Genomic DNA, 26876 nt, shown 5'->3' on the forward strand with positions numbered 1-26876 from the left:
AACTGGATATCCATATGCAGGAGAATGAAACTAGACCCATACCTTTCACCATACACTAAAGTCAACTCAAAATGGATTAAGGAATTAAATATACACCCTGAAACAATAAAACTTCTTAAAGAAAATATAGGAGAAACACTTCAGGAAGTAGGACTGGACACAGACTTCATGAATATGACTCCAAAAGCACGGGCAACCAAAGGAAAAATAAACAAATGGGATTATATCAAACTAAAAAGCTTCTGCACAGCAAAAGAAACAATTGACGGAGTTAAAAGACAACCAACAGAGTGGGAGAAAATATTTGCAAAATATACATCTGACAAAGGATTAATATTCAGAATATACAAGGAACTCAAACAACTTTACAAGAAAAAAATAAGCAACCCAATAAAAAAATGGGCAAAAGAGCTAAATAGGCATTTCTCTAAGGAAGATATACGAATGCCCAACAGACATATGAAAAAATGCTTAATATCACTCAGCATTCGGGAAATGCAAATCAAAACCATACTGAGGTACCATCTCACCCCAGTTAGGATGGCTAAAATCCAAAAGACTCTGAATGATAAATCCTGGCAAGGTTGTGGGGGAAAAGGAACTCTCATACATTGTTGGTGGGACTGCCAAATGGTGCTGCCTCTATGGAAAATGGTATGGAGGTTCCTCAAACAATTGCAGATAGATCTACCATATGACCCAGCTATCCCACTGCTGGGAATATACCCAGAAGAATGGAAATCATCAAGTAGAAGGTATACCTGTTCCCCGAAGTTCATTGCAGCACTCTTTACAATAGCCAAGAGTTGGAACCAGCCCAAATGTCCATCATCGGATGAGTGGATACGGAAAATGTGGTATATCTACACAATGGAATACTACTCTGCTATAAAAAGAATGAAATACTGCCATTTGCAATGACATGGATGGATCTAGAGAGAATTACATTAAGTGAAACAAGTCAGGCACAGAAAGAGAAATATCACATGTTCTCACTTATTGGTGGGAGCTAAAAATAAATAAATAAATTCACACACACACACACACACACACAAAAACTGGGGGTGGGGGAGAAGACATAACAATTGTAATTCCTTGAAGTTGACACGACAAGCAAACAGAAAGGACATTGTTGAGAGGGAGGGGGGAGAGGGAAGAGGGAGGGAGGTTTTGGTAATGGGCCACAATTATCAACCACATTATATATCCACAAAATAAAAAAAAAATCATGTAGTCAGTCCTTTCCTAATCTCACCATCACATTTAATCGTAGCTAATTTTTTTCTCTTCTTTTTGTCTTTCTTCCCTCTCTCCTTCCTCCTTTCCCCTTCTCCTACCCAGTTTCAGGCTTTCTCTCTACCTGATTGTTCATCACAGCACTTGATTATCCCTGACATTATACTAGAAATTCATTAAAAAAAAAAAAAGAAAATGAGCAAAAGGCATGAAAGATATTTCATTGAAGGATATACAAATGGCAAATAAATACATGAAGAGATGCTCAATATTATTAGCCATTAGGTAAAAGCAAATTAAAACCACAGTACAATATCACTATACACCTATCACAATGGCTAAAGAAAAAAATAGCATTGTTAACATCAAATGCTGGAGAGGAAGCAGAGATGCTGGATCACTCATGCTTTGCTGGCACGAATAAAAAATGGTACAGCTACATTAGAAAATAGTTTACCAGTTTCTTCTAAAACTAGAAATTCATCTACCCTATGACCCAGTGATTGGACTCTTGGGCATTTATTCTAGAGAAACGTAAACCTATGTTCATGCAAAAATCTGAATATGGATGTACACGTTTGATACATACAACAACTTAGATTGACCTCAAGAGAATTACCGTGAGTGAAAAGATCCAATCTCAAAAGGAATATTATAATTATATAAATAAAATGATTTTTATACAACACTCTTTAAGTAACATAATCATAGATTTGAAGAACAGATGGTGATGCCCATGGGTTAGGGGTTGGGGAAGAGGAATTGTGGCTGTAAGTTAGTTTGAGGGAACTTTGTGGTTATGGAACAGTTCTATATTTTGATTACGGCAGTAATACCTCTGGATTGGAGGTATCTGAATTTTTTTTAAACACTGACAACTGAGCACAAGAGCCCAGATACACAAAAAATATTTATATTAGTTGCTCTTTAAAGTAGTTTAGCCAATTTACAATTCCATTTCTTGATGTCTTTGTCTCACTGGTGTTGCCATATTTGAAAATTGTTGCCAATATTGTAGATGTGAAATGAAATATCATTGTTTTAATTTGTATTTTCCTACTAATTGGTGAGGTAAAGGATGTGTTCATATGTTATTGGCCATTTGCATTTCTTCTACAAATAGGTTGTGATAAAGGTTGAATGTGTCAACCAGAAGTTCATGTATTAAAAACTTAATTCTCACGATGACAGTGTTTTTACCACCGTAATGGGAAATCCTATCATGGTAATTGAAAGGTGAGGCCTTTACGAAGTGATTAGATTGTGAGAACTGTACCCTTATGAATGGATTGATCCATTCACGGAGTAGTGGGCTAGGTTCTAGGTCTTTATAAGGAGAGTGAGTGAGCAGGTTATTAGCCCTCTCTCCTGTTCAAGCCATTCACCATGTGATACCTTGCATTGTTGTAGAGTCACCACCACCAAGGCCCTCACTAGATGCACCCCCTTGGACTGTGGACTTCACAGCCTATGAATTGTAAAGAAATAAATTTCATTTCTTTATACACTACCTAATTTCAGGTATTCTGTCATAAGTGACAGAAATGGACTAATATAGCTTGTTTATATTTTTTGCTCATTTTTTCTCCAAAGTTGTTTTTTCTTAATGATCTGTTCCTCATGTATTCTGTATCTTCTGTAGGTTTTATGCATCAGAAAAATCTCCCCAGTACGTATCTTGTCTTCCAACTTTTTTATAGTGTCATTTGTTTTATGTTAGTTAAATTTTTTTAATGTAGCCAAACTTACCTTTTTTTAAATAAGCTTGTGCTTTATCCTATCACCAAGTCATTAAGATATTCTCTTACATCTTCTTCTACTAAAGTTTTGGTTTTCTATATTTATGTCTTTCATCTATTAGCCATTTCACGTATGGCATGAGTAGGATTCCCCATTAATTTTTGTTATTTAGATGGCTTTATTAGCGCCTACTGTTGTGTATCAAATTATCACAAATTTAGCAGCTTAAAACAACACACATTTATTATCTTAGTTTCCAGGACTTAGAAGTCTGAACACAGGTTAGCTGGGTCCTCTATTAAGGGTCTCATTAGATTGAAATCAAGGTATTTGAGTTTTAAAATTCTCTTCCAAGTTCATCAGTTGTTGGAAGAACTCAGTTTCTTGTGGTTGGAGGACATTTTCCTGCTAGTTGTTAGCCAAGGATCACTCTCAGCTCCTAGAGATCCTTGCCCTGTGGCCCCTCCATAGGCAGTTTGCTTTTTCACAGCCAGAAAGAAAAATGTCTCTCACTTACAATCTCTTTGACCTCTTCTAAGCACTCACTTGATTAGGTCAGGTATACTCAGTATGACACCCTTTTGCTTAAAGTTAATTAAGCTATCTTGAACTCTCTACACTAATCCATCCACCACCCAAATACCACTGAGTAATCTCTTTTCAAACCTGCAGAGAAGAATCTACCAAGGTCTGCCCAAATTCCTGGGGAAGAAAATTGTGAGATGTAATAAAGTAATTGTTTTAAGCCACGAAGTTTTGGGGTAGTTTGTGAAGCAGTAATAAGTAACCAAAACATAGGTACAGAAGCTCTTTTCTGTGGCTTTAAATTTTTTTCATAATTTAACAAAATTGAGTCTCCTCCTCATTGTTGGAGTTGAGGCTAATTTCCACCAGTTAGGAAAAGCAGCAAAAAGTAAAGATAGGAAACTACAGCTTAGAGGCTCTCAGGTTCACTGCTAGACCCATGCTAAGGTCAAGACTGCATAACCAGGGCTACTACTAGTCTAATATGAATGAATTAGAAAATAGTGTCCTTTATGGGCATGGCTCCACTGTAAACCAATCACTTGCAGGTGATGGACCAGCATCTTTGTGCAAATCAGAAAAAAGAGCACCTTTCTCCAAGCAGACCCATCCTGATACCAGGCTGTTGTGAGCGAAGTACAGGGAGAACCTCAGCTCCCACTTGCCCCTGCATCCTTGTGCAGGGCACAACGAGTATAATCTTTATGTAATATCTTTATAAATTAATGTGCAACATTTCTACACTTGCAAATGACAGATTCTTGTGGGTGGTAATGAACAAAGTTGATGAGGATGAAAAGATATTATAAATCTGTGAGTGGGCAGAAAGGTCACAAATGAATGCATAAATTATACATATGAACTATCAGTCACAAGTAAGGAGAGGGAACTTGGCTTACTATAGATTGTTCCCTGAAGATAAATGCAGAAGCTCCTTCTGACAGTAAAAAGAGCAGCCACTTGATTGAATCATGAAGTGACATTCCCCGAGAAGCAAAGCAGTACCGCCCACTCAACCGATGTTTTGATGGAAGTTGAATAAGGCAGAAACCAGCAGGATTGGGAAAAAAAAATACAGCATTTGGGTTCAGAGGAAATAGGGGCTTCTATATATCATAAGTGAGATACAAAGTATGAACCAATCAGGTCCCCCTGGAGGCAGCTGCAGTGGCAAAGGCTATAGCAGGGAGCATAGCATGCTAAAGACTGGGAACTAACAGCTATGATGGTAGTGGTGAAACCAGACTATTTCTGGTGGTGGCAGCTGCAGCAGCAATAGTAATTGAATTGGTTCCCCAGATGATACCAGTGGATAGCAATGGTATGACCAGATGGTTAATATTGGCAACAGTAATGGAGATGAAGCAGCAGTTAGGAACTTGTTCAACCAACACTTCATCAACTCTTTTTTTGGCATTAACCATGTTTCAGGTATGGTGTTGGGTGGATAAACAAGTAGATTAACAAGCACCCATCATACGCACTACCCTCTAATAGATACAGTAGTACAAAGATGACTAGAACATGGTCCCTACCCTTTAGGGACTCAGAATTGAGCATAGGCAGCAGACATGAGAACAAATAATTATGGCAATGTGGTAAGTGTGAGAAAGAAACATAAACTGAGGGACAGTCCAATGCAAAAAGAGAAAACATATTACTTTGCTCTGACATATAGGATTAGAGGAGGCATTATAGACACTGTATAGGATACAAGATAGATCAGACACAGCTTTTGGTCTTATGACACTTATAATCCAGTAGATGAGTTAGGACAAGTATAATTCTATAAAACAAGGTAGAAACGTGATATGTTTTTAAAAAGTTCCAGAAAAAGTATTTTGGGAATTTAGACGAAGCATATAGTAGGCACTCAATATTTTTTTTAAGTGAATGAAAATTCTACCTATTTCATCTTGAATGCCACTTTCTCCTTCTTTGGTACCTTTAGTAGAATATTCATTTACTTAAAATAGTAATATTTGAGGACCTACTGAATGGTATTCCGGTCTGAACATTTGTGTCCTCCCTCACCCCCCAAAAAGCCCATACACTTAGGTCCTAACCTCCAAAGTGATGGTATTTAGAGATAGGGTTTGGGGAAGGTATTAGGATGAGATAAGGTCATGAGGGTAGGACACTGATTTGATGGATTAGTGCCATTATAAGAAGAGACACCAGGAAGGTTTCTTTCTCTCTGCATATGCACAAAGAAAAGGTCATGTTGGGACACAGCAAGAAGTCAGGAAGAGAGCCCTCACTAGAAACCAAACAGACGAGAACCTTGATTGGGCACTTTCTAGCCTCCAGAACTGTGAGAAAAAAATTTCTGTTGTTTATGCCACCCACTCTGTGGTATTTTGTTATAGCAGTCCTGGCAGACTAATACAGATTTTGGTACTGGGAGTGAGGCACCTGGCCTCCAAAGTTCATGTTCTCCTCACATTCAAAATACATTCATCCCATCCCCAAAGCACCAAAAGTCTTAACTCATTATAACACTAAGTCTAAAGTCTAAGGTCCAAAGTCTCAGCAAAACACCCTCTAAATCAGGTATGAGTGAGAATTGAGGTATAATTCATCCAGAGGCAAAGTTTCTCTCCAGCTGTGAACTTGTGAAACCAGACAAGTTATGGACTTCTAAAATACAATGGTAGGACAGGCATAGGATAGACATTCTCATTCTAAAAGAGAAATTGGAAAGAAGGAAGGAGAGATGGGTTCTAAGCAAGTCCAAAACCTAGCAAGGCAAATTCCATTAGATCTTAAGGCTGGAGAATAAACCTCTTTGGCTCAATGCTCTGCCCGCCAGGCCCACTGGTGTGATAGCATTATCCCTACAGCTCTGCAGGGAAGCCCTGGTCCTTTGGTTTGGGGTAGGCAGGTGGGCAGCCTAGTTCACAGACTGTCAGGGAAGCCTTGCCCCTGATATACTTGGTGGGGCATTCTGACCTACCAAAACTGGAGCGGAAGCCCCACCCTTTGCAACACAGGAGGAACAGGCCCTAACCCCTGGGCCTGTGGTGGAAGTGGCTAGCCCTGAGGATTTCTGAATTGCCTTCAGAATCATTCTTCCCTTTTCTTGAAGAGCATTTTCACAGCCTAATAGCTCTATTGTCCTATCCTGTAATAGCCAAGAAGTCTGACAACCTTCCTTTATTCTGTCTCATTGTTTCTGTCCCTTATAGTCCCAGCTGGCAGTGTTTCTGTTGGTAAAATCCCATCTCTATTCCTGCCTTCTGTTGAGATGGCTGATTAAATCCATGAGTGGTATCCATGATCTCTTTATCAAATGGTTGCTCAGCCACACCCTTAGTGCTATCTTCAGAAAAAGTGTTCTCATTTTTTGCAATATGAATAGGCTGAGAATTTTCCAAAGCTCCAAGTTCTTCCTTCTTTTTGCTTAACAATTCCTTCCTCAACTCACCTCTTTCCTCTTGCATTTTACTATAAGCAGTAAGGAATACCCAAGCTACATCTTCAGTACTTTGCATAGATATCTCCTCTGCTAAATATTCAATTTCATCACTTGCAAGTTCTACCTTCCACAACACTAGAACACCATTCCTCTATATTCTTTGGCACTTTATCATAGGATCATCTTTCCTTAAGTTTCCAAAAACCTCTTCCTTACTTCTGTCTAAGACCTCAACAGAATAGACTTTAACATCCATATTTCTACCAATATTCTCTTCACAATTATCTGTGTACTCTCTAAGAAGATGGAAGCTGAGTTGGTTATCATAGGAGGGGCACTTGTGGCTTTAAAAGGAGAGCAAGTGAGCATGTTAACATACACTCTTGTTCAGCCCTCTCCATGTGATACCCTGCATTACCACAGGACTCTAGAGTCTCCACCAATAAGGCCCTCACCAGATGTGCCCCTGGACCTATGACTTCCCAGCCTATGAAACTGTAAGAAATAAACTTAATATCCTTGTAAATGACCCAGTTTCAGATATTCTGTTATAAGCAACAGAAAACAGACTAATATAAAAAACTGGTACCAAAAAGTAGGGTGTTGCTAATAATAAATACCCAAAAATGTCTAAGCAGCTTTGGAACTGGGTAATGGGCAGAGGCTGGAAGGATTTAGAGGAGCAGGCTAGAAAAAGCCTAGATTCTGGTGAGGACAAGACTAGAAAAAGTTTGGAACTTCTTAGAGACTGGTTAAGCGGTGGTGACCAGAATGGCAATAGAAATATGGGCAGAAACAAGGTCATTCTGAGAAGGCCTCAGATAGAATTGAGGAGGAGCTTATTGGCAATTGGAGCAAAGGACACCCTTGTTATGAATTTGCAAAGAACTTGGCTAAATTGTGTTCATGCCTGAGGGATATATGGAATGCAGAACTTAAGAGTGATGAATTACAGTGTTTGATAAAAGAAATATCTAAGCAGCAAAGCATTAGGCTGTTGCATGGTTGCTTTTATCTTGATACAGTGAAATGAGAGAACAAAGAGATGACTTAAAGATAGAATTTATAATTAGAAGAAAAGCAGAGTGTAAAATTTCAGAAAATTCACAGCCTGCTCATGTAAGGAGCAAAAAGGGGTATTCAGAAAAGAATGCCAAAGTTGCTTTATATTACTGATCCAGGTTCTATGCATCAGGACAATGGGAAAAAGGCCCCAAAAGCATTTTAGAAATCTTTGAGGCTGCCCCTCCCATCACAGACCTAGGAAGACAGAATGATTTCAGGGAATAGGCCCAGGGTGCACTCCACAGGCTCACTGCCCAGAGCCACCTCAGGTTGCTCCTCCCTGCACCCTAGCTGCTCCAGCTCCTCCAGCTGTGGCTAAATTGGCCCCAGGTACTGCTGGATCCACAACTTCAGCAGATATAAGCTAGAAGCCTTAGCAATGTCTATGGTATTAAATTTGCAGGCTCACAGAATGTAAGAGGTGTTGAGCCATGGCACCCTCCACCCAGATTTCAAAGGATGTATGGAAAAACTTGGGGAACAAGGCAGAGATTATTTGCAGTGGTAGAGTCACTGCAGAGGGCCTCCACTAGAGCAATACCAAGTAGAAATGTTGGAGTTGCCACAGAGTCCCAACCAGAGCAATGCCTGGAAGACCCATGGAATCAGGACAGCCTCTGAGACCCAAGAACTATAGATCTACCAGCATGCAATGCAAGTCTGGGATAACTGAAGCATGGTCTGAGTCCAGGAAAGCCATAAGGGTGAGGTTTTCTGAGGTCTTGGGGGCTTAGCCCCCATACCAGTGTGCAGAAGATGCCAGACATGGAATCAAGGGAGATTATTCTTCAGCTTTAAGATTTAATGCCTGCCCTGCTGGGTTTTGAAATTGTTTTGGACCTGTTACCTCTTCCTTTTGGCTCATTTCTCTCTTTTGGAATGGGAATGCCTGTCTTATGCCTATCCCAACATTGTATCTTGGCAGTAGGTAACTTGTTTTGATTTCACAGATGGGATTTCAGACTTTTGAGTTGATGCTAGAATGATTTAAGACTTTGGGACTGTGGGGATGAAATGAATGTATTCGTATTTGAGGACATGAACTTTGGGGGGCCAGGGGTGGAATGCTATGGTCTGAATGTTTGTTCCCTCCAAAGCTCATGTGAAAGCTTAAACCCCAATGTGGCAGTGTTAAATGGTGGGATTTTTGGGAGGTGACTGGAGCATGAAGGCTATGCCCTCATGAATGGATTAATCTGTTCATGGATTAATGGGTTGACTGGTTAATGAATCAGTTGTCATGAGAAGGGTACTGGTGGCTTTATAAGGAGAGCAAGCTAGCATGTTAGAGCACCCTTGTTCAACCCTTGTCATGTGATTTCCTGTGTCAACTCAGGACTCTGCAGAAAGTTCTCACCAAGAAGACTCTTACCATATGTGCTCCCTTGACCTTGACTTCCCAGACTCAAAACTATAAGAAATAAATTTTGTTATAAATTACTCACTTTCAGGTATTCGGTTATAAGCAACAAAAATATTATAATACAGAAATTTCGTCTCCATCTCTCCACTTTCCTCTCTGACTCCTCAATCAGAATTGCCTTTAATGTCTTAATTTCTACCAACAGTCCCTTCACAGCAATCTTGGTTTTTCTAGCATGCACCTCAAAATGCTTACAGCCTGTACCCAACCCAGTTTCACAGCCAATTCTACATTTTTAGGTATTTGTTATATCAGCACCCAACTCCTGGCACCAAAATCTGGTGCTCTTGGTCAGGGTTCTTCAGAGAATCAGAATCAATTATAGATAGGTTAGATAGATACAGATATATAGATACATAAAATATATAGAGATAGATAAATGTATTATAAAGATACACAGGATATAGATATAAATTATCTCTGCTTGTGTGTGTGTGTGTGTGTGTGTGTGTGTGTGTGTAAAGATATATAAGGAATTGGCTCACACAATTATGAAGGATGAGAAGTCCCATAATCTGCAGTCAGCATGCTGGAGACCCAGGAGAAATGATGGTGTAGTTCCAGTCTGAAAGCCAGCAGTCTTGGGACTCAAGAAGGGCCAATGTTTCAGTTCAAGTCCAAAGACAAGAAAAGACTTATGTCCTAGCTCAAAGGCAGTCCGGCAGGAGGAGTTCCCTCTTACTGCCAGAGGGTCAGACTTCTTATTCTATTCAGTCCTTCAACTGACTGAATGAGGGCCAACATTAGAGAGGGCAATTTCCTTTACTCAGTCTATCAATTCAAATGTTAATCTCATCCCAAAACTCTCTCAAAGACACACCTAGAATAATGTTTGACCAAATATTTGGGGACCCTACTGCCCAGTCAAATTGCCATCTAAAATTACCCATCACACCAGCTATCTTCTGGGCTCTGGAAATACAAAATAAACAAAGTTTCTCGCTTCACAGGGCTTGTGAACTATTGTGGGGTCACATAAATAATTTCAAACACTGCTAAGTGCTAATAAAGTGGACCAAGGAGATGGAGGAAGTACAGGAAGGGAGGTGTGGAAGGGCAGAGAAATTTAACCTGCAGTGGAAGTGGAGAGGGCCTAAAAGTCTTTGAGCTCAAGAATGAAACTGTAGTTATGTTGCAGGTACAGTAATCTTATAGCAAGGTGCAAAGTGACACATAGAAGAGCGGCATCAGATGCAGAGAAGCCATCTGGGAAGCAAATATAAGGTTCAGGAAAGATGAAGAAGATGGATAGAAAAGAAAAAAGAAGGAAAGTGTTATAGATCAAATATTTGGATTACCCTCTTCCCCTCAAATTCATATGTTAAATCCTAACCCCAATATGATAGCATTAGGCCTTTGGATGGTGATTAGGTCATGCAAGTAGAGCCCTTAAGAATGAAATTAGGTGCTAATAGATCTGCAACATAACCAGCGCCGCTTTAGACAAGCCCAAGTACAAAATGGCACCACCTACCTCCTCCCCTCCCCTTTCCCTTTACGAGAAGCCTCCTGACTTAAACAGAAACCCCTTTTGCTTCCACAAGGATGCAGTTCTCCACCCCAATCCACATTAGCATAATGACCCTCCTTGATGGTATCAGCCAGCCCTTGGTGCACTATATAAGCTCTACCACCCCCACACCTGGTGCTGTCCCCCATTTTCAGGGCAGACCCGGGCTGTTTCCCACTTTGAGCACAGCCCGGTAGATTCTTTTCCTTTACTAAAGCTTGAATGGTACCCGGCATCTTGGCTCACTCTCTTTCAGGTACCCTTATTAAAGAGACTCCAGAGCTTTCTTGCCCCTTTCCGCCATGTGAGAATACAAGAAATCTGCAGTCTGCAACCTGGAAGAAGCTTTCACCAGAAATGGACTATGCTGCCACCCTAATCTCAGATTTCCACCCTCTAGAATTGTGAAAAATAAATTTCTGTTGTTTATAAGCCACCCAATCTATAGCACTCTAGTTATAGCAGCCTGAACTAAGACAGGAAGAAACTATTTATGGAGCATCTCTTAGGTGTTTTCACATATTTCAACTAGGGCAGTGTCAGAGTACATGAAAAGAAAAATGTAAAAAAGATATCACAGGGCCGGCCCAGTGGCGCACTGCTACAGTGCGCCGCTTGGGAGCGTGGCGGCGCTCCCGCCGAGGGTTCAGATCCCACATGCAGACCGGTTCCCGCTCACTGGCTGAGCGAGGTGCGGGCGCAGCACCGAGGGTTGCGATCCCGTTGCTGGTCCCAGTCCAGTGCGGGAGCGACACTGAGGGTTGCGATCCGTTGCCAGACACGCAAAAAGACAAAAAGAAAAAAAAAAAGATAACACAAATCTTATTGAAGACTTCATAACTGATTCTGTGAGTGTTTATATGTGCATACATTGGTATAATCACTAATGCTTGGGGAGGTAGAGTTGAAAAGAGAAAGGTCTAAAAAGGTTTCCAGTGTGGGTAACAGTGTGAAAAATGCCCTCACCCGTCCTAGGCCAAAGGATGGACACGGAGACACAAGGTACAGCGAAGTGAGACTTTAATTATGGCCTTGAAAGGTTCAGGTGTCTGATGGGCACACAGAAAAGGGTTGTAGCAAGTAACTTATTCTCTAGTGTGCAAGTCCTTGCCCCCACCTTCTCATTGGTCAGGGTGCACAATCTTGCTGGATGACGTCTAAGATTACCCTGATTTATTACCCCCTTGTAAGAAATTTCTTTGTCTGAGGGCTCAGGACAAGCCCACGAAAAAGGCCTGCTGAAGCCATGTGAAAGAAGAAACATTAGGAAATGAAGATAACAATAAAGGGCTATTATCTCATTACCATCTCAAGGAGAACTTTAACCATTTGAAGTAAACAATTAAGGGCTGATAACTCATTACCATCTCAAGGAGAACTTTACCCATTTGAAGTAAACAACTAAGGGCTAATAAATCATTACCATCTCAAGGAGAACTTTATCTATTCAGTGACCCCCGCTCCCCAGGAATGGGCTGGACCAGTCAGACAACTTTCAGGCTGAGCCTGAATTATTTCTGAAAATTAATCACTTAGATTATTTTCTTACATAAGGTAATAGTGGTATTAGGAGAAGAAGGAAAAAAAAAAGATTACACAAAGAGAAAGAATGCAGAGGGAAAATGATGAGATATTTTTGACAACATGAGGCATCTAAGCAAAGCTGCTCAGTAGGTAGTAGAACTACAAGGCTAGAGATATAGAGAAAAGTCATGCCAAAAGAAATGTAGATAGAGATTATTTGCAGAGAAATGGTGCCTGAGGCAATGAGATTTACTTTGGTTACTAATAGAGAGATTGCACACAAAGAGAAAACAAATTCTTATGATGTATTCATATAACTGAGGAAAATCTAAAGCTGTGCCACCCAATATGGTTGCCATTAGCCACATGAAGTTATTTAAATCAATTAAAATGAAAATGAAAAATGTAGTTACTTAATTGCACTAGCTACATTTCAAGTACTTAATAGCCACATGTGTGGCTAATGGCTACCATATAGGGCATCACAGACATAAAACATTTCCAAAATCACAGAAAATTCGGTCAGACAGCACTGATCTAAAAATTGGTCAAAGAGTAGAAGAACCAGGAGAATCTCATCTCCTGAAAGCCAAGGAAAACAATGTTTCAAGGAGAGAATGACCAGTGGAATCAAGTAAAAGCATATAAAGGCCAAAAACAGTGAATTTAGTTACTTCTAAAGCATTTTCAGGCTAATTATAAATTTACAAACTAGATTATGACAGTTTTGGGTGAAATGAATGACAAATAAGTAGAGGTAACAGGTATGGACAATTCTTTCCAGTAATTTTTGAGTGAAGAAAAACAGAATGAAAATCTAAAAGAGAGTTCAAAGAGAATACAGTGATGTATGAATGTGTTTAACAAAAACATATTTGTGGGCTCACTGGAAGGTTTAGACACCAATCAACAGGTAATTCACCAACTCTACCAATATGAAAGACTTCCATGTAGCAATGACAATTGAGGGGATAGAATCATACAATTTTAAAACAATAGGATCCTTAAAAATCATCTAATCCACCTCTCAAATTGTAAGAGGGGTGGTTGAAAAGTTCATGAAAAGATTCATATTCTTTCAATTCCATTTTCCATGAATTTTTTGAAGTGTCCTGGTACAGTCAGCATAGTCACACACACAGCTCAGTGGCATTAAAATACAGAATAACAACTCAGGTCTTCCAAATCCTAGTCCATTAGACTTTCTACCTCATTCAACTGTCTCCTAAGACACAGACCAGATAAGAAGTGCAGAAAGCTTCTTCTGTTGAGTTCCATTAATCTACGAAGAAAGAAAATGTCTGTGTTCACATATACAAAACTTCGATTTTTTTAGAAAGAAAACACACTTTTTAATTCTCTCCTTTAAAATTTAGAAAAAGAGAACTAAGCATCAAATGTCTATTTTGTAATAAACATCAAAAGGACTTTAAATATTAGCTAACTAAATTCTTAAGATAACCTGGGAGAGGTGTGTTTTCACTACTTCACAGCTTACAAAAGTACACATCTGGTCAGTAAGGTCACAAAGCCAGTAAGTGACACTCTCAGTTCAGTTCTATATTACAATCAGGAAATAGAAGAGAAAATGGGAGAAAAGAGATGAATAGACTAAGGAATGAAAATGAGGTGTTTAACGAAGTATAAAAGTAACAAGAACGAATTCATTTACTAATGTTCTTAAAAATAAAACCAAAATCCAACAAAATCAACTGTTTAGATAAATATTAATTTTAAAAATGTTTCAAAAAACTCTGATTGAACTTGGAGAGGGGAACTGTGTAGACAGAGACAGGGATTAGAGGAAGACTTTTTACAGTAACCCTTCATAACTTTTGGATTTTAATCATAACAATCTATTACTGATTACAATAAACAAGTAAAAGTTTAATTAGAAAAACAAAACAAGGGCCGGCCCGGTGGCGGACTCGGTAGAGTGCGGCGCTTGGGAGCACCGCGGCGCTCCCTCAGAGGGTTCGGATCCCATATAGAAACCTGTCCGCTCACTGGTTGAGTGCGGTGCGGGCGTGACACCGAGGGTTGTGATCCCGTTGCCGGTAGCGCTCCCTCAGAGGGTTCGGATCCCATATAGAAACCTGTCCGCTCACTGGTTGAGTGCGGTGTGGGCGTGACACCGAGGGTTGTGATCCCGTTGCCGGTCGTGGTACGGGCGTGACACCGAGGGTTGCGATCCCGTTACCGGTCACGAAAAAAGCCAAAAAGGAAAAAAAAAAAAGAAAAACAAAACAAAACAAAAACAGCTTTAAACAGGTTTTAGTTCCTGGTAGTAGTTTATAATTACTAGCATTCTGCAATCCTCCAAGAGGCCGCAGAAAAATTGAAATTTCAGGAAAGAAAGATCTTAACTTTCCATACTGAAAAGGCAAGGCAGAGATTATGTTAAGGGGCATAAGATTTGCTTTTGGGGGTTGGGGGAATCAGGAGAGAAGCTGATTGCCAGCAATGATAAACTCAATTCCATTGCTATTATTTTTAGCCCACTCTTCTAGTCTGTTGCTAGAAAGTAACAGAGTACTATAATAGTATTCAATAATAGTAATAGAATTACTATGCTATTATTGCCTCAAAGTAATTTACAAATAGGAATTTACATGAAGCAAGAGAAAAGCAATGATCCTGAATCTTTCAAATTAGTACATTCTATTTTAAACACTCCATTTTAGTGCCACTTAAATTATCAATCTTTATGTAGCGCTACTTGTGAAGATGAAAATCATGCTGCACTCAAAAGCAAAATGATCTTTATAAATTTTTGATGCAAGGGTCTGCAAACCATTATTATCTGAAATAAGAAGCCATAGTTCTGAATACTGATTAGCTACAAATTGTCTTTTCTTCTTGAAAATAGTGTGAATTCCAAACAATGCCCTGCAAGGGTAATTTTTATATTTTAAGAGATCTGGTGCAGACCACGGGGAAAAGACTTGGCAAAGCTATAAGAGATGCGAAAGCTATGAATTGAAATTAACATCTGGGAATGAGGCTACAAGAGCGCTGAGAAAGCTAGCAAAATAAGCACGGGGCGGGGGGGGGGGGGGGGAGACAAGAGCGCTGGGGAAGGCCCGGGTGCTCCAGGGAGCGTGGTGCGGCCTCGGGTGTCAGGAAGAATCCAGCTCAAGATCCAAATACGTCGAGGAAGGCTGGAAGCAGGTGGGAACCCTGGGGCCTCGCATTTCTACCCACTCAGTTAGAGAACGTCATAACAACACAGACGTCATCGCTTTCGCAAGTGGTGCAGTCGGTGAGCCGTATGGAGCCGGTTCAAGCCGTTTCGACTGGAGCCAACCTAGACTTGCCCGTTTCCACTGAGTCTTTCTGCCAGGTTCTATTGCCCCCACTAACCTCAAATTCGTCCGAACTCAAATCTGGCTATGGTAGAGATAAGAAGTTAGTGATACAGCAGGCTATCTTCAGCTCTGCGCTCTCCCCTCACAAATCTTTTAACGTCCCTCCTTTCCGTTGGCTTTCCCAACACGCGGACAGAAAGCCAAGCTAACGGCCGCGCAGGTCTAAGAAGCGCTAACGTGGCGGTAACGGAAAAACGGAGTCCCAAATCTACCAATAAACTGGGCAGCTCGGCCTGCGCCCCGCCCACCACTGCTGCCAGCCAATAACCTTCGCAACTCTCCTGCCACTCCCGCCCATTCCTCGTGCCGCTGCCGAGCTTCTTCCTCTGCTCCGATCGCTTGCGCACCCCGAACCAGCTGTTGCCGCACTCCTCTTTCGCTTCACTAGGCTACAGGACCATCCGCCCTTCTTTCCTGAAGGTGGAGGGAACGACGTCCGCTACCAGCGGAGGCCGAAGATCTCAGAAGTGATTCTCCCAAGGAGCAACGGGGCGAAAGGAAGAAGAAAGGGCTGACCAGGACTCTCACCTCATCCCCACGGTTTCCCTTAACCCGGAAGTGATCCTCTGCTCCGTAGGCTGGAGCACTCCCCCTCACCGAGGGGAAAAGGACAGCCAAGTCTGGCCCGGCATGCCCTGGGCTTCCGGTGACCTCTGGCCCTTTTCTGTCGTCCGCTTTCGCTGCCTAGCGTGCTCGCTCGCTCATTGCCTGCCTTCTTTTCCTCCGGTCTCCCTTCACACGCAGCCTGGTGACTGTGGCGCCTGCGACCGGTAGGGAGGCTGTGGCGGAGGACACTCGTCATGGCCGCTTCTAAGCCTGTGGAGGCGGCAGTGGTCGCAGCGGCTGCGCCCGGCTCTGGGAGTGGGGTGGGCGGCGGCGGGACTTCGGGCCCCGGGACGGGCGGTCTGCCGCGATGGCAGCTGGCACTGGCGGTCGGGGCACCTCTGCTGCTGGGCGCGGGTGCCATGTACCTGTGGAGCCGGCAGCGGCGGCGCCGGGAGGCCGGAGGCCGGGGTGACGCCAGCGGTCTGAAGCGCAACAGTGAACGGAAGACCCCGGAGGGCAGGGCCAGTCCGGCCCCGGGCAGCGGACACCCCGAAGGTGCTCACCTGGAAATGGTGAGACGCAGCCCTGGGCCGTAAGGTGGAACCCGGCGGGTACCCTGACTGGTTGTGCTGGTGAAGGGGCTTCCAATCAGTCGGAAGCTGCCAAGCGGCAGCACATGGATTTAGGGAGACTTATTTCTGGCTGCCTTTGTAGGGAATGGAGTAGCCCGAGGGGACAGGTTAGCGATATTCTTTGATTGTTTTCTTTTGGCTTCAGAAAAATCTTTTGCTTTTCAGTGACACAGCATTTCATCCCTAGTTTTGTAGTATGGGGGACATTTGCGATTGTGATGATTGTATTTAATTAACAAGCGAAGGAAGCCAGATTTCATTAACGAGTGGTACGTTGTAATATAATTGCTTTTGTGATTTCCAAGGCCTAGAACTTAATCGGTAAGAACCTTTTAGTAACGAACCACTCCCCGCTTTTTGAAATGTTTTTTATTTGGGGGGCTGGGATGGGCAACTGCAGTGACAGCCGGTTGACAAAAGCAAAAAAAAAAAAAAAAAAAAAAAATACTGATTAGAAGATAGCTTTCTATAATTTTTTTTTTTTTTAAACATAACCCAGACAGGTTCTAAAGAGTGAAATGTTGTTCAGTGTCATTTGTTGTTTTCATCTATGGGAGTGAGTTCTTAAACGTTTTGGCTGGAAGCATCTTAAATTCATTTTTCTATTTCACCTGGAAATGTACATGGCCGAGCTGGACATGGGTGATACAGATTCTCTGATATTAGGCCAGGGACTAGAGTATCTAGTGAACTGCTTTTTATGGTTTTGTTGAACTGACTATTAATCCTTTTGGTATCTGACAGCTGTGGGGAGAATTGGCCTGGCTACATTCAACAATACTGGGGTTGGGTGAGGTGGAGGATTTTATCTGAGTCTGGAGTTACACAGTGGTAGTACCAGGGTAAATCAGAGTTCAGAGAAACGTTTGGTCAAATAACTCCCAGTTTATATGTACACATGTAAGTCGTTTTTATACACATGCAAGTTTATATGAACTTCGTATACATATGCAGGTTATTTCCACTTTCTACAGTTCAGGTCGAGGACATGTTTTTACTAAGTCAAATTAGCTTAAAGTAAAGTTTTGATTTGGAATGAACTACGGTAATTTAATGCCTACAGCGTGTGGGGCATTGTGCTAGGCCATGCGAAAACATATGCTCTTTCTTATGGGAGAGTAAAATGTCGCCTATTTTTAAATATAGCAATGATGCATTACAGTATGGTGGAAGAACCCATGGGCTATGAGAACAAGGGAGGTCTGTGCTTTCTATTGGGCTCTCCATCATCATTACTTTGAGAAAGGCATTTTATTTCCCTGACCTTAGTGTCATCCCTGCTGAATAAGAGGATTAAAATATTAGATCTCTTATATTTCTTCTAGTACCAGAAATTGATGATTCTGAGTGCTGCTGATGAGAGTGGTTATCAAGATTCTTTGAATTAGTTATCGCTTGTCTTACGTCATTTTTGTATGTCTGAAATTCTCAAGTCATTTCCTATTTCATTTGTTGATTTTAATCACAGAAGAATAGTGGATAAGTGAAAGATACATTAAAGTGCTCAGTCCTATAATAATCATTAAAAGTAAAGATACTTTCCATACGTGAAACTAAGTTTTTTTTTTTAAAGATGACCGGTAAGGGGATCTTAACCCTTGACTTGGTGTTTTCAGCACCATGCTCAGCCAGTGAGCGAACCGGCCATCCCTATGTGGGATCCGAACCTGCGGCCTTGGTGTTATCAGCACCACACTCTCCCGAGTGAGCCACGGGCCGGCCCAAAACTAAGTTTTAACATTTTGTTATAGTTCCAACCACTCTACCTCATCCCAGGGATTCTGTACTATTAGTTAGTATTTCATAGAATTTAGCAAACTCCCTTTCAGATTTTAGATTTCTTTAAATCTCCTTTTCAGTTTTTCAGCTTTGTCTGGCTCAGGACGGATGATTTTTAAATTGCATGGTGTCTTGTAGTTCTTTAGTTTTACATAGAATTTTTTACTCACTTGACTGCTGTTAAAAATAGGACTTTAAGACTGAATTCTTTGTATAACTTGAACTGGTTTAAAATGATTTGTTATTTTTGACCCAAGTAAAACTGGGCAAAACACTCATATATACCATTGTTTGCCTGTAGAATTTGTGGGCTTACACCTGTAACCTTGTTTTGAATTACTAGCTGATTCTTTAGTAAAGCAACAATAAGAATGTAACTGTTGGTGACCAATAAACATTGAAAGACTATTTTTGTCTTTTTTTAATAGTTCAGTTTTTAGAATTATTATTAGACTAAATGAAACTAACCACCGACTGTAATTTATTATCTGTGGTTGGAGAAATTGCTCTACGTTTGAATAGCACCTTTAAATTGGCAGCCTCTGGATTTTGTAAATAGGGAATCGTTTGTTTCAACTGATGGAAAAACTGGCAGAATCCTGTTGTCCTAATTGTTCTTTCTCCATCTGAGCAATAGCTATAATTTTTAAAGGAGTGAAGGAATGGACAAATATTTCCTGTTGAGGGTTCAGTATCAGCATATAGAATGGAAAATCAGTGATTTTTGTCTGTTGCTTTATGTTCGCCTTAATGTAAAATGAACTAATAGAATCGCTGATCTGTTGGGTTCGAGATTTTCATATGCAGTGTAGACTGTATCCAATTTTCTTTTTTTCTGGGATAGCAAAAACTTGTAAAGCAAATGCAGAGGATATTTATATATTTTTTAATTAACAGGAATTTTAGGGTATCACTAAAAAAAGCATCTAATAGTAGTTGATAGTATCTGAGATTGAGAAACCTAAAGGGTTAGATCATATTCCACTTTGAGCCGTTATAAAATCTACCAGGTTGTGCCATTTTGCTTCAGTAATTTCTTTTAAACTTGAAGAATTACAGATTTTTAAATTGGAAGAGTTCTTTGAGAATCATCTTATCCATAGTGCTTCTCAGTCTGTGGGCTTGAGTTAACGGAATGGACTGCCACATTTAAATGTCTTAAGTATTTCTTTTTTCAAACAACCTGTGATTTTTTTTTAAATATGCATTTATTTAAAAGCATTATTGACTTTATACTAACTTTTTATCCAATTGTTTTTTAATCTGATGTTCAAAGAATACAATTATTCTAGTGTTCAGGTTTTTGTAACATTACACGGGGGTTATCCGACATGAAGTGTTTAGGAACTACTAATCTAAACCAGACCTCTAAAATAGGATTGAGAAGATTTACCTAAATGTTTTAGTAAAGGGATCAAGGACTGAATAACGTGCTGTCATCAGTCATCTTTGAAATTAAAATCATTCAAATGATCTGTTTCTAGTCATTAAAAAAAAAACAGTTAGGGTCACCAATAACATTCCTATTTAATTAAGTCCAGTGAATAGCTTTCAGTCTTTATCTTTCTTGATTCTTGGCAGTATTTCATATTGTCCTCTTCATATTATAACTTTTCCTGTTACTTCTGAGATACCATATTTTCCTGATTTTTATTTATTTATTTATTTTTTAATATCCTGATACCTCTCTCACTGATTCTTAGTCTCCTTTCCAGGCTCTTTCTCTGCTTCTTCCTTTTAGTGACCTTCGTTGTTCTACCATAAGCATTCTTTTCTTACAATCTTTACATTTCATCAATGCTTGCTTCCCCTCCAGCAACTTTGCTTAGCACTTATATACTGATGGCTCCCTAATTTCTTGTTTCTATCCCAGACCTCTCATGAGGCCCAACTTAAAGGGAATCTTCACTTACTTACCTCACAAGTATTTTATACTCAGGCTCCTCTTTTTACTAACAATACCCTTGTTAGTTAATTAATGTGCCGCATCTAATTTCCTAAGCCAGAAACTTGGATGCCATCCGTAACTTTTTACTCTTGTGTTCTCATCTACAAACACATCCAGAAAATCCTACATCATTTAAGAATAGCTGACTACTACATTCCTACAGCTATCATTTCTCTACCGAATAACTGCTACTCTCATTATTGTCTTCCTCCAGTCCATTTTGTCACTACAGGAGTAAATCCTATCAGTCTCATTCTGAAAACTATTAACTGGTTTACAATCACTGCCCTCAAGATAAAGTTCCTATTCTTTATCATGATTTAAGACCTTCAAGATCTTGATTCTGCTTACCTCTTCAACTTCATCTCTTGCCACTTCCTCTTGATTCTGGCCTTTGGATGTTCTTTTGAAGACGGTACACTACCCCCTTCTCATCCTTTTAAGTCACAACACAGATAATTTTGCCTTTTCTGAAACCCCTCTCTACCAAAGCACACTACTGTGTAATTCCATAACACTCTGGACTTTTCCTTTCAATAACACTTACCGCATGATACTAGAATTGCTTATTCCTGTCTTTCCCACTATATTCTTGAATCTGTGAAGGCTGGGACTGGCTCTATCTTGTTATTATTGTATTCTCAGAACCTGATACAATGCCTAGTACATAGCAGGTGTTGAGTGAATGAGTGAAGCTTCATTCTTTGACTAATAATAAAGGTCTCCTTTGTCATCTATAAGTTTTATAAACTATATATATATTATATTTTCACAAGTCATGTATTTTTTCAAATTTTCCAGATTTTCTACCAACCAATCTTGGATTCAGTGTAACAGTTTTAAACATCATTTAAGCATTCTTTTTATAAATCACTTGATTTTGTATGACCTACAAACATAATCCTGTGGAAGCAGAGTTCTTACGGGTAGATTCTTCTCAAGTATAGAGTGTTCTGTGTTATGACTTACTAGGTAGTGTTGGTTGTAGATTTTTAAGATTTCAGGATGTAAGATGGGAAAGGACTTTCTTATTATCATACGTTTGATTCCTTATTATCTTAGGTGTTTTCTTATTATCCTAGATTGATTTCATATAAAAGTAACAGTTGGCCAAGAGGTATTGAAAGATTGTTTCTCATGCAGTAAGTATTCCAAGGTTGATTGCTACTTCTGTAAAGCTGATACTCAACAATAGCATAGTAGATTTCTTTTTCATAATTCATCTGCATTATTACCAGTATTCACAACGTTTAACTTTATGCCCATGTGTTATCTTTTTTGTGGAAATTTAATACATAGGACCTAATCTTTTCAAACTGTTTTCTTTTATGAAGAGATTAGTGTTTTTTGAACCTGCCAGAGTTACATGAAGGAGGCCAAAGTGGCAGGAATAGAGTAACAGGAGTATACAGTCTTGTATGTAGGCTGTGATAGTGGGAAGTTACTGGAGGGTTTTGGAGGAGGAGGTAGTGGAAGAATGACACGATCCAGCTTACTTATTAAAATGATCTTTTAGATCATTTAGAAACAAATTTGTTGTAAGAAATGCAGGGGAAAGAGCCATTTTCACAGAATTTTAGTGTAAAATATGTGGAACCTTGAAAAGACTACCAAAATCAAAAGTAATTAACAGTAGGGCCGGCCCGGTGGCGCACTGGAGAGTGCGCCGCTTGGGAGCGCAGCAGCGCTCCCACCGAGGGTTCGGATCCCATGTGGAGACCGGTTCCCGCTCACTGGCTGAGCGTGGTGCGGGCGCAACACCAAGGGTTGCGATCCCATCGCCAGTCCCCGGTACAGGCGCGACACTGAGGGTTGTGATCCCGTTACCGGTCAGTAAAAAAGACAAAAAGGAAAAAAAAAAAGTAATTAACAGTAACATTAAATGGCTTCATAATCTTTTAAATCTCTTTATTAGCTTTTGGATAGGCAAATGGACCACATGAAAAGATACTCATGTTTCAGGATGTTCCCATTATGTTTTAGATCTCTATGTCTTCATTTCTCACTTATAAAAATATACTTTCAAAATTGTCTTGGGGTTTATTGTCCAACTTCAACCTTTAATTCTCAAAGTTCTTAGAACATCTTGAGAAGGTAGAGGGAGAGGGGAAAGGGACTTTTAGAAGCAGTGCAAAGGAATTCTGTGGGATGGAATTAAATTTGTTATTTAAAAAAATGGTAGTGGTATATTTTCTAATTTAGACTTTTAACTTCAGTACATTTATTTTAATTTTTGCCTGATTTGGGCCCCAGCATTGTAAAAAGAGGGTCTAATTCCTGGCATAGCGGAAGGCTGGTTGGTGTTGATTGAAAAACCAGCATTGTGCTAAACAGCTTTTTGTCCTAAATTCTATAAGGCCAAAATAAGTAGCTTTTCTGTACTGTTTCTGTGTTGTATTGCTGTTCTTTCTCTGCATTTTTATTGATGAAGGGAAACAATTATACAGAAAGTAGTAGGGATGATCAGAAGGTGATGTTAACAGAGATCGTGCTATCTGCAAATGTAGTTTGGTAACTTTCTGGAGTGTCAGCGGAGTAGCAACGGGAAGTAAAATTGCAATTTGATGATTTTACCTTGTGATTCGATCCTTTTCTGACTCAGTGTCCATCAGAACACTATTTTTCTACAGTATGATAAGGACATTAAGCAGGTTCTGATTTTGGCCTTAGAAGATAAAGGTTAAATTTAAAAAGGAAGCTTTTTAATAAATTTAAAAAGGAACCTCTCATAAATTTTGACGAATTGGAGATAAGTAGCTAATTGAAAGATTCAGTTGGTTGATTTTAGGTTGTTTAGGCTTTGCTAAGTAAAAATAAGAGGTATACATCTTTCTAAGGAGAGTAAGCCTTGTGTACCTGTTTCTCCAGATTCCTCTCTATTCCTTTGTCAGTGCTAGCTAGCTGTGATTGCCTGTCCTTGTGTTCTTGTGATATCATCATTTAGGCTTAGACTTCTAGTAGGCAGGAAAGCGTTCATTGTCTGTTTTGTGCTAATGAAACAAAGTTATTTACTGTGACCAGAGAATGTTCTTTTTATTTAATATGCACATTTTCATTCATTTATTTATTTATTTTTCGGCTGGCTGGTATGGGGATCCGAACACGTGACCTTGGTGTTATACAGTTAGCTCTAACCATCTGAGCTAACTGGCCAGCCCTAATTAACAAATCTTTAGTTAAAATACTAAATAAATCTGCAGCATGTTTTTAGTCAAACGTGCTTCTCACATGCATTTAAAATGCCATATTATTTTCTACATAAGCAGTCCCCTAGTGTTTTAGGGTGTGTATTAGGCAAGTTCTTAATGACTTAAAAACATTGAAAACTTACTGCAAGAAATTAATGTTTTTTTATTTTTATTTAATATCAAAGGTAATTGAGTTTGTTTAAAGTTTTGTTAGACACATAAAGATTCATGATTATTGTGTCTTTTTAGCAGGTTCTATCTTTTATCAGTAAAACTATCCTGTGCTCTGTCTGATGCTTTTGAATGGTATTTTGTCTGATACTACCTTAATTAGTTAATATTTGCCTTCTCTTGTTTTTTTCTACTTTTTTTAGCCTTTCTGTGTTATTTCTTTTGGGTTATGCTTTATAGTTAGGATGCAGTTATTTTTGGTTTTAAACAGTATGAAAAATCTATCTTTTTATATGGGGATCTAACCGATTCACATTTATTATTATTGACATATTTACTGCCACATTTACCCTGCTTTTTTGCTTCTTCCTTTATTCTCCTTCCTACTTTTTGTTGTATTGGTCATCCCCCCAATTTGAGTTTCTTTTAGTAGTAAGGACATTCCTTACTTCTGTTCTGTGTTCATCCTCAAATGCTAGTTTGGCTAGGTATAAGATTTTAAGTTCAAGATAATCTTTCTTCTGAACTTTGAAATTATTACTTAATTGTTTTATAGTACCTAATGCTGATGACAGTCTGGCACCAAATTGGTTCTTTTTCTTTTATAGGTAATCTGTTTTTTCTACCTAAACACTTTCAGGATTTTTGTGTGAAATTTCACCATAATATGTCTAAAAATGTGTATCATTTTTTCTTCAATTCCAGGAATTTTTCTAATATTTCCCTAGACTCTCTTTTCTATACCTTTCCTTCTAGAACTTAAGATAGATAGATGTTGGAACTTCTGGATTTATACTCTTGTTATTTACCTTTTTCTCCAAATTTCTTACCTCTCTATCCTCTGTTTTCATTGTATTCTGGCAAGTCTCCTTGGCTTTACCTTCCACTTGTTAATTTGTTCCTCACCTGTGCCTATTCTGATTTACCATCCATCAACTTAATTGTAGTCTTTTTTCATTTTCAAGATTTCTAATTTGTGCTCTTTCAAAGCAGCCTTTTTAAAATGACTATAAGATATCCTCTCATTCCTCTGATATTTAATCTTCTGTTTGCTTAGTTTATCCTGCTTTCTCAGATACTAGTTTTCTGTTTGAGTTGGGTGCCTCTCTTCTATGCATTGATTTTCCTTTAGTGTTTGCAGTTCTCGATTGTGTGGTCTCTTGGAAGAAAGAGGTGGGGTATGCCTGTCTCCTGTCTTTTGGGTGTAGAGGATCCTCATTCCTTCTGGATGACACAGCTCTACTACATTCTGACTTCTGCTTCTCTCCAGTGGAGTGGGAGGATCATTGAGGTCTCAGATGCATGTTTTTCAGCAGTCACCCTGATGGTTGCCCCTCAGAGCCCACAGCTACATAAGGGATTCCTAGTTGTCTTATTTTGTGAGTAGTTCTCTGTCAGTTTAGTCCTGGCATATTTTCACAGTCCCGAAACGTGTATCCTTGGAATATGTTTCAAGGTTACTATTTAGCTTATATTTCAAAGATTTTGGAGGATGATTAAGGCCGTTGACAAATGGAAGATTTTACATTCATCTATTTATTTGTGCTTTAATTGCTTCCTTTCATCTCCCAGATCGCAGTTTTAAAATATATGTATTTATTGATAACAGCTAATTTAAACTAGCTATAATATTCTGAAGTTAGATTCTTAGAGTTTACTACAAATCCTTCTTTGCACATTATACTTTTTAAAAGGAGCAATAACTGTAGTTAGACTAAGTAAAAGGGAAACAGAAGGTAAATGGATGGGGAAAAACAGGAAAGAAAAACGAAGAAAGAATAGGAGAGAAAGAGTAGTTATAAGAAGGGGTTGCTATTTCATCTTCTCTTTGTGACTAAGAGATACTGCTGGTCCCAAGGAAATTGGCTTTCACAGATTTTAAAAATTATTTGTGGGGGCAGCTACTTCTGCTTTTGCTTTGTCAGTGCTTACCTGTTGGAGGTATATGGATTCTACCTTTGTCCTGTATTTGTTAAAGTTGGATGGTATTGACAAACAATAATCAGGTTTTGTGCAAAGACATGCCATAAAGCTCTTGGACCTAGTGGCTGGAACCTAGGTAACTGGATTTTTCTATAAAGAAGCTTCCCATAACTGATTGAAGTATTCATAACTGTCCTCAGTAGGAATTAACTAACAACTCTTCCATATTGTAGACATGAACTGTGTGAATTGGGTCTTCCAGCAAGCAGACACTGAGACAGAGATAGGAGTGCAAGCGGTTTATTGATGGATAAACAGTAGATTTGGGATAACAATTGTGATGAAGATGGAAAAGTTTATATTATCTATTCTACACTGTTGACAAACAGCTGAATAAAAACAATAGCTAAACATACGATTAAGTAAATATGAAAAGATTTTTAAATTCATTAGTAGTGAGGAAAATGCAAATTAAAATAATATTGGATCTGATCATTCTTTGCTATGGTGGGTTGGGCTCTCCTGTGCATTGTAGGATGTTAGCAGAATCCCTGGTCTCTACCCATGAGATTCCAGTAGCACCACTCCCCTCTCCTCCAAGTTGTAACAGTCAAAAAAATGTTTCCAGAAATTGTCAAATGTCTCCAAAAGGGTAAAATTACCCCTGGTGAGAACCACTGTCTTATACCCATTAGACTGGCAAAAGTTAAACACAGTTATCACATCTAATGCTGGCAGGAATGATGGGTAAGTGGTACTTTAAAGCACTATAGCCTTTTTTGGAAAAGTGAATGTTTTTTTTTTTTTTTTTGTCTTTTTGTCTTTTTGTCTTTTTCCATGTCCGGCAACGGATCGCAACCCTCAGTGTTGCCCCCGTACC

General features: G+C 39.5%; 2 protein-coding genes across 2 annotated transcripts in view; one reads left to right on the forward strand and one right to left on the reverse strand.

Annotated features, from left to right (window-relative positions):
- Positions 1-15840, reverse strand: part of LNP1 (leukemia NUP98 fusion partner 1) — a 46837-nt gene extending 30997 nt beyond the window's left edge. The window contains exon 1 of the mRNA XM_008570352.1: positions 15805-15840. The gene's annotated coding sequence lies outside the window, so the exon portion shown is untranslated. The remainder of the gene's footprint in view (positions 1-15804) is intronic.
- A 330-nt stretch (positions 15841-16170) lies between these two features.
- The window catches only part of TOMM70A (translocase of outer mitochondrial membrane 70 homolog A (S. cerevisiae)), a 43252-nt gene continuing 32546 nt past the window's right edge, over positions 16171-26876 (forward strand). Inside the window, exon 1 of the mRNA XM_008570353.1 lies at positions 16171-16927. Within this exon, the coding sequence (XP_008568575.1) occupies positions 16610-16927 (318 nt within the window). The 5' untranslated portion in view covers positions 16171-16609. The remainder of the gene's footprint in view (positions 16928-26876) is intronic.

This window comes from Galeopterus variegatus, unplaced genomic scaffold (genome assembly GCF_000696425.1).
Source record: "Galeopterus variegatus unplaced genomic scaffold, G_variegatus-3.0.2 Scaffold596, whole genome shotgun sequence".
NCBI classification, from domain to species: Eukaryota; Metazoa; Chordata; class Mammalia; order Dermoptera; family Cynocephalidae; genus Galeopterus; species Galeopterus variegatus.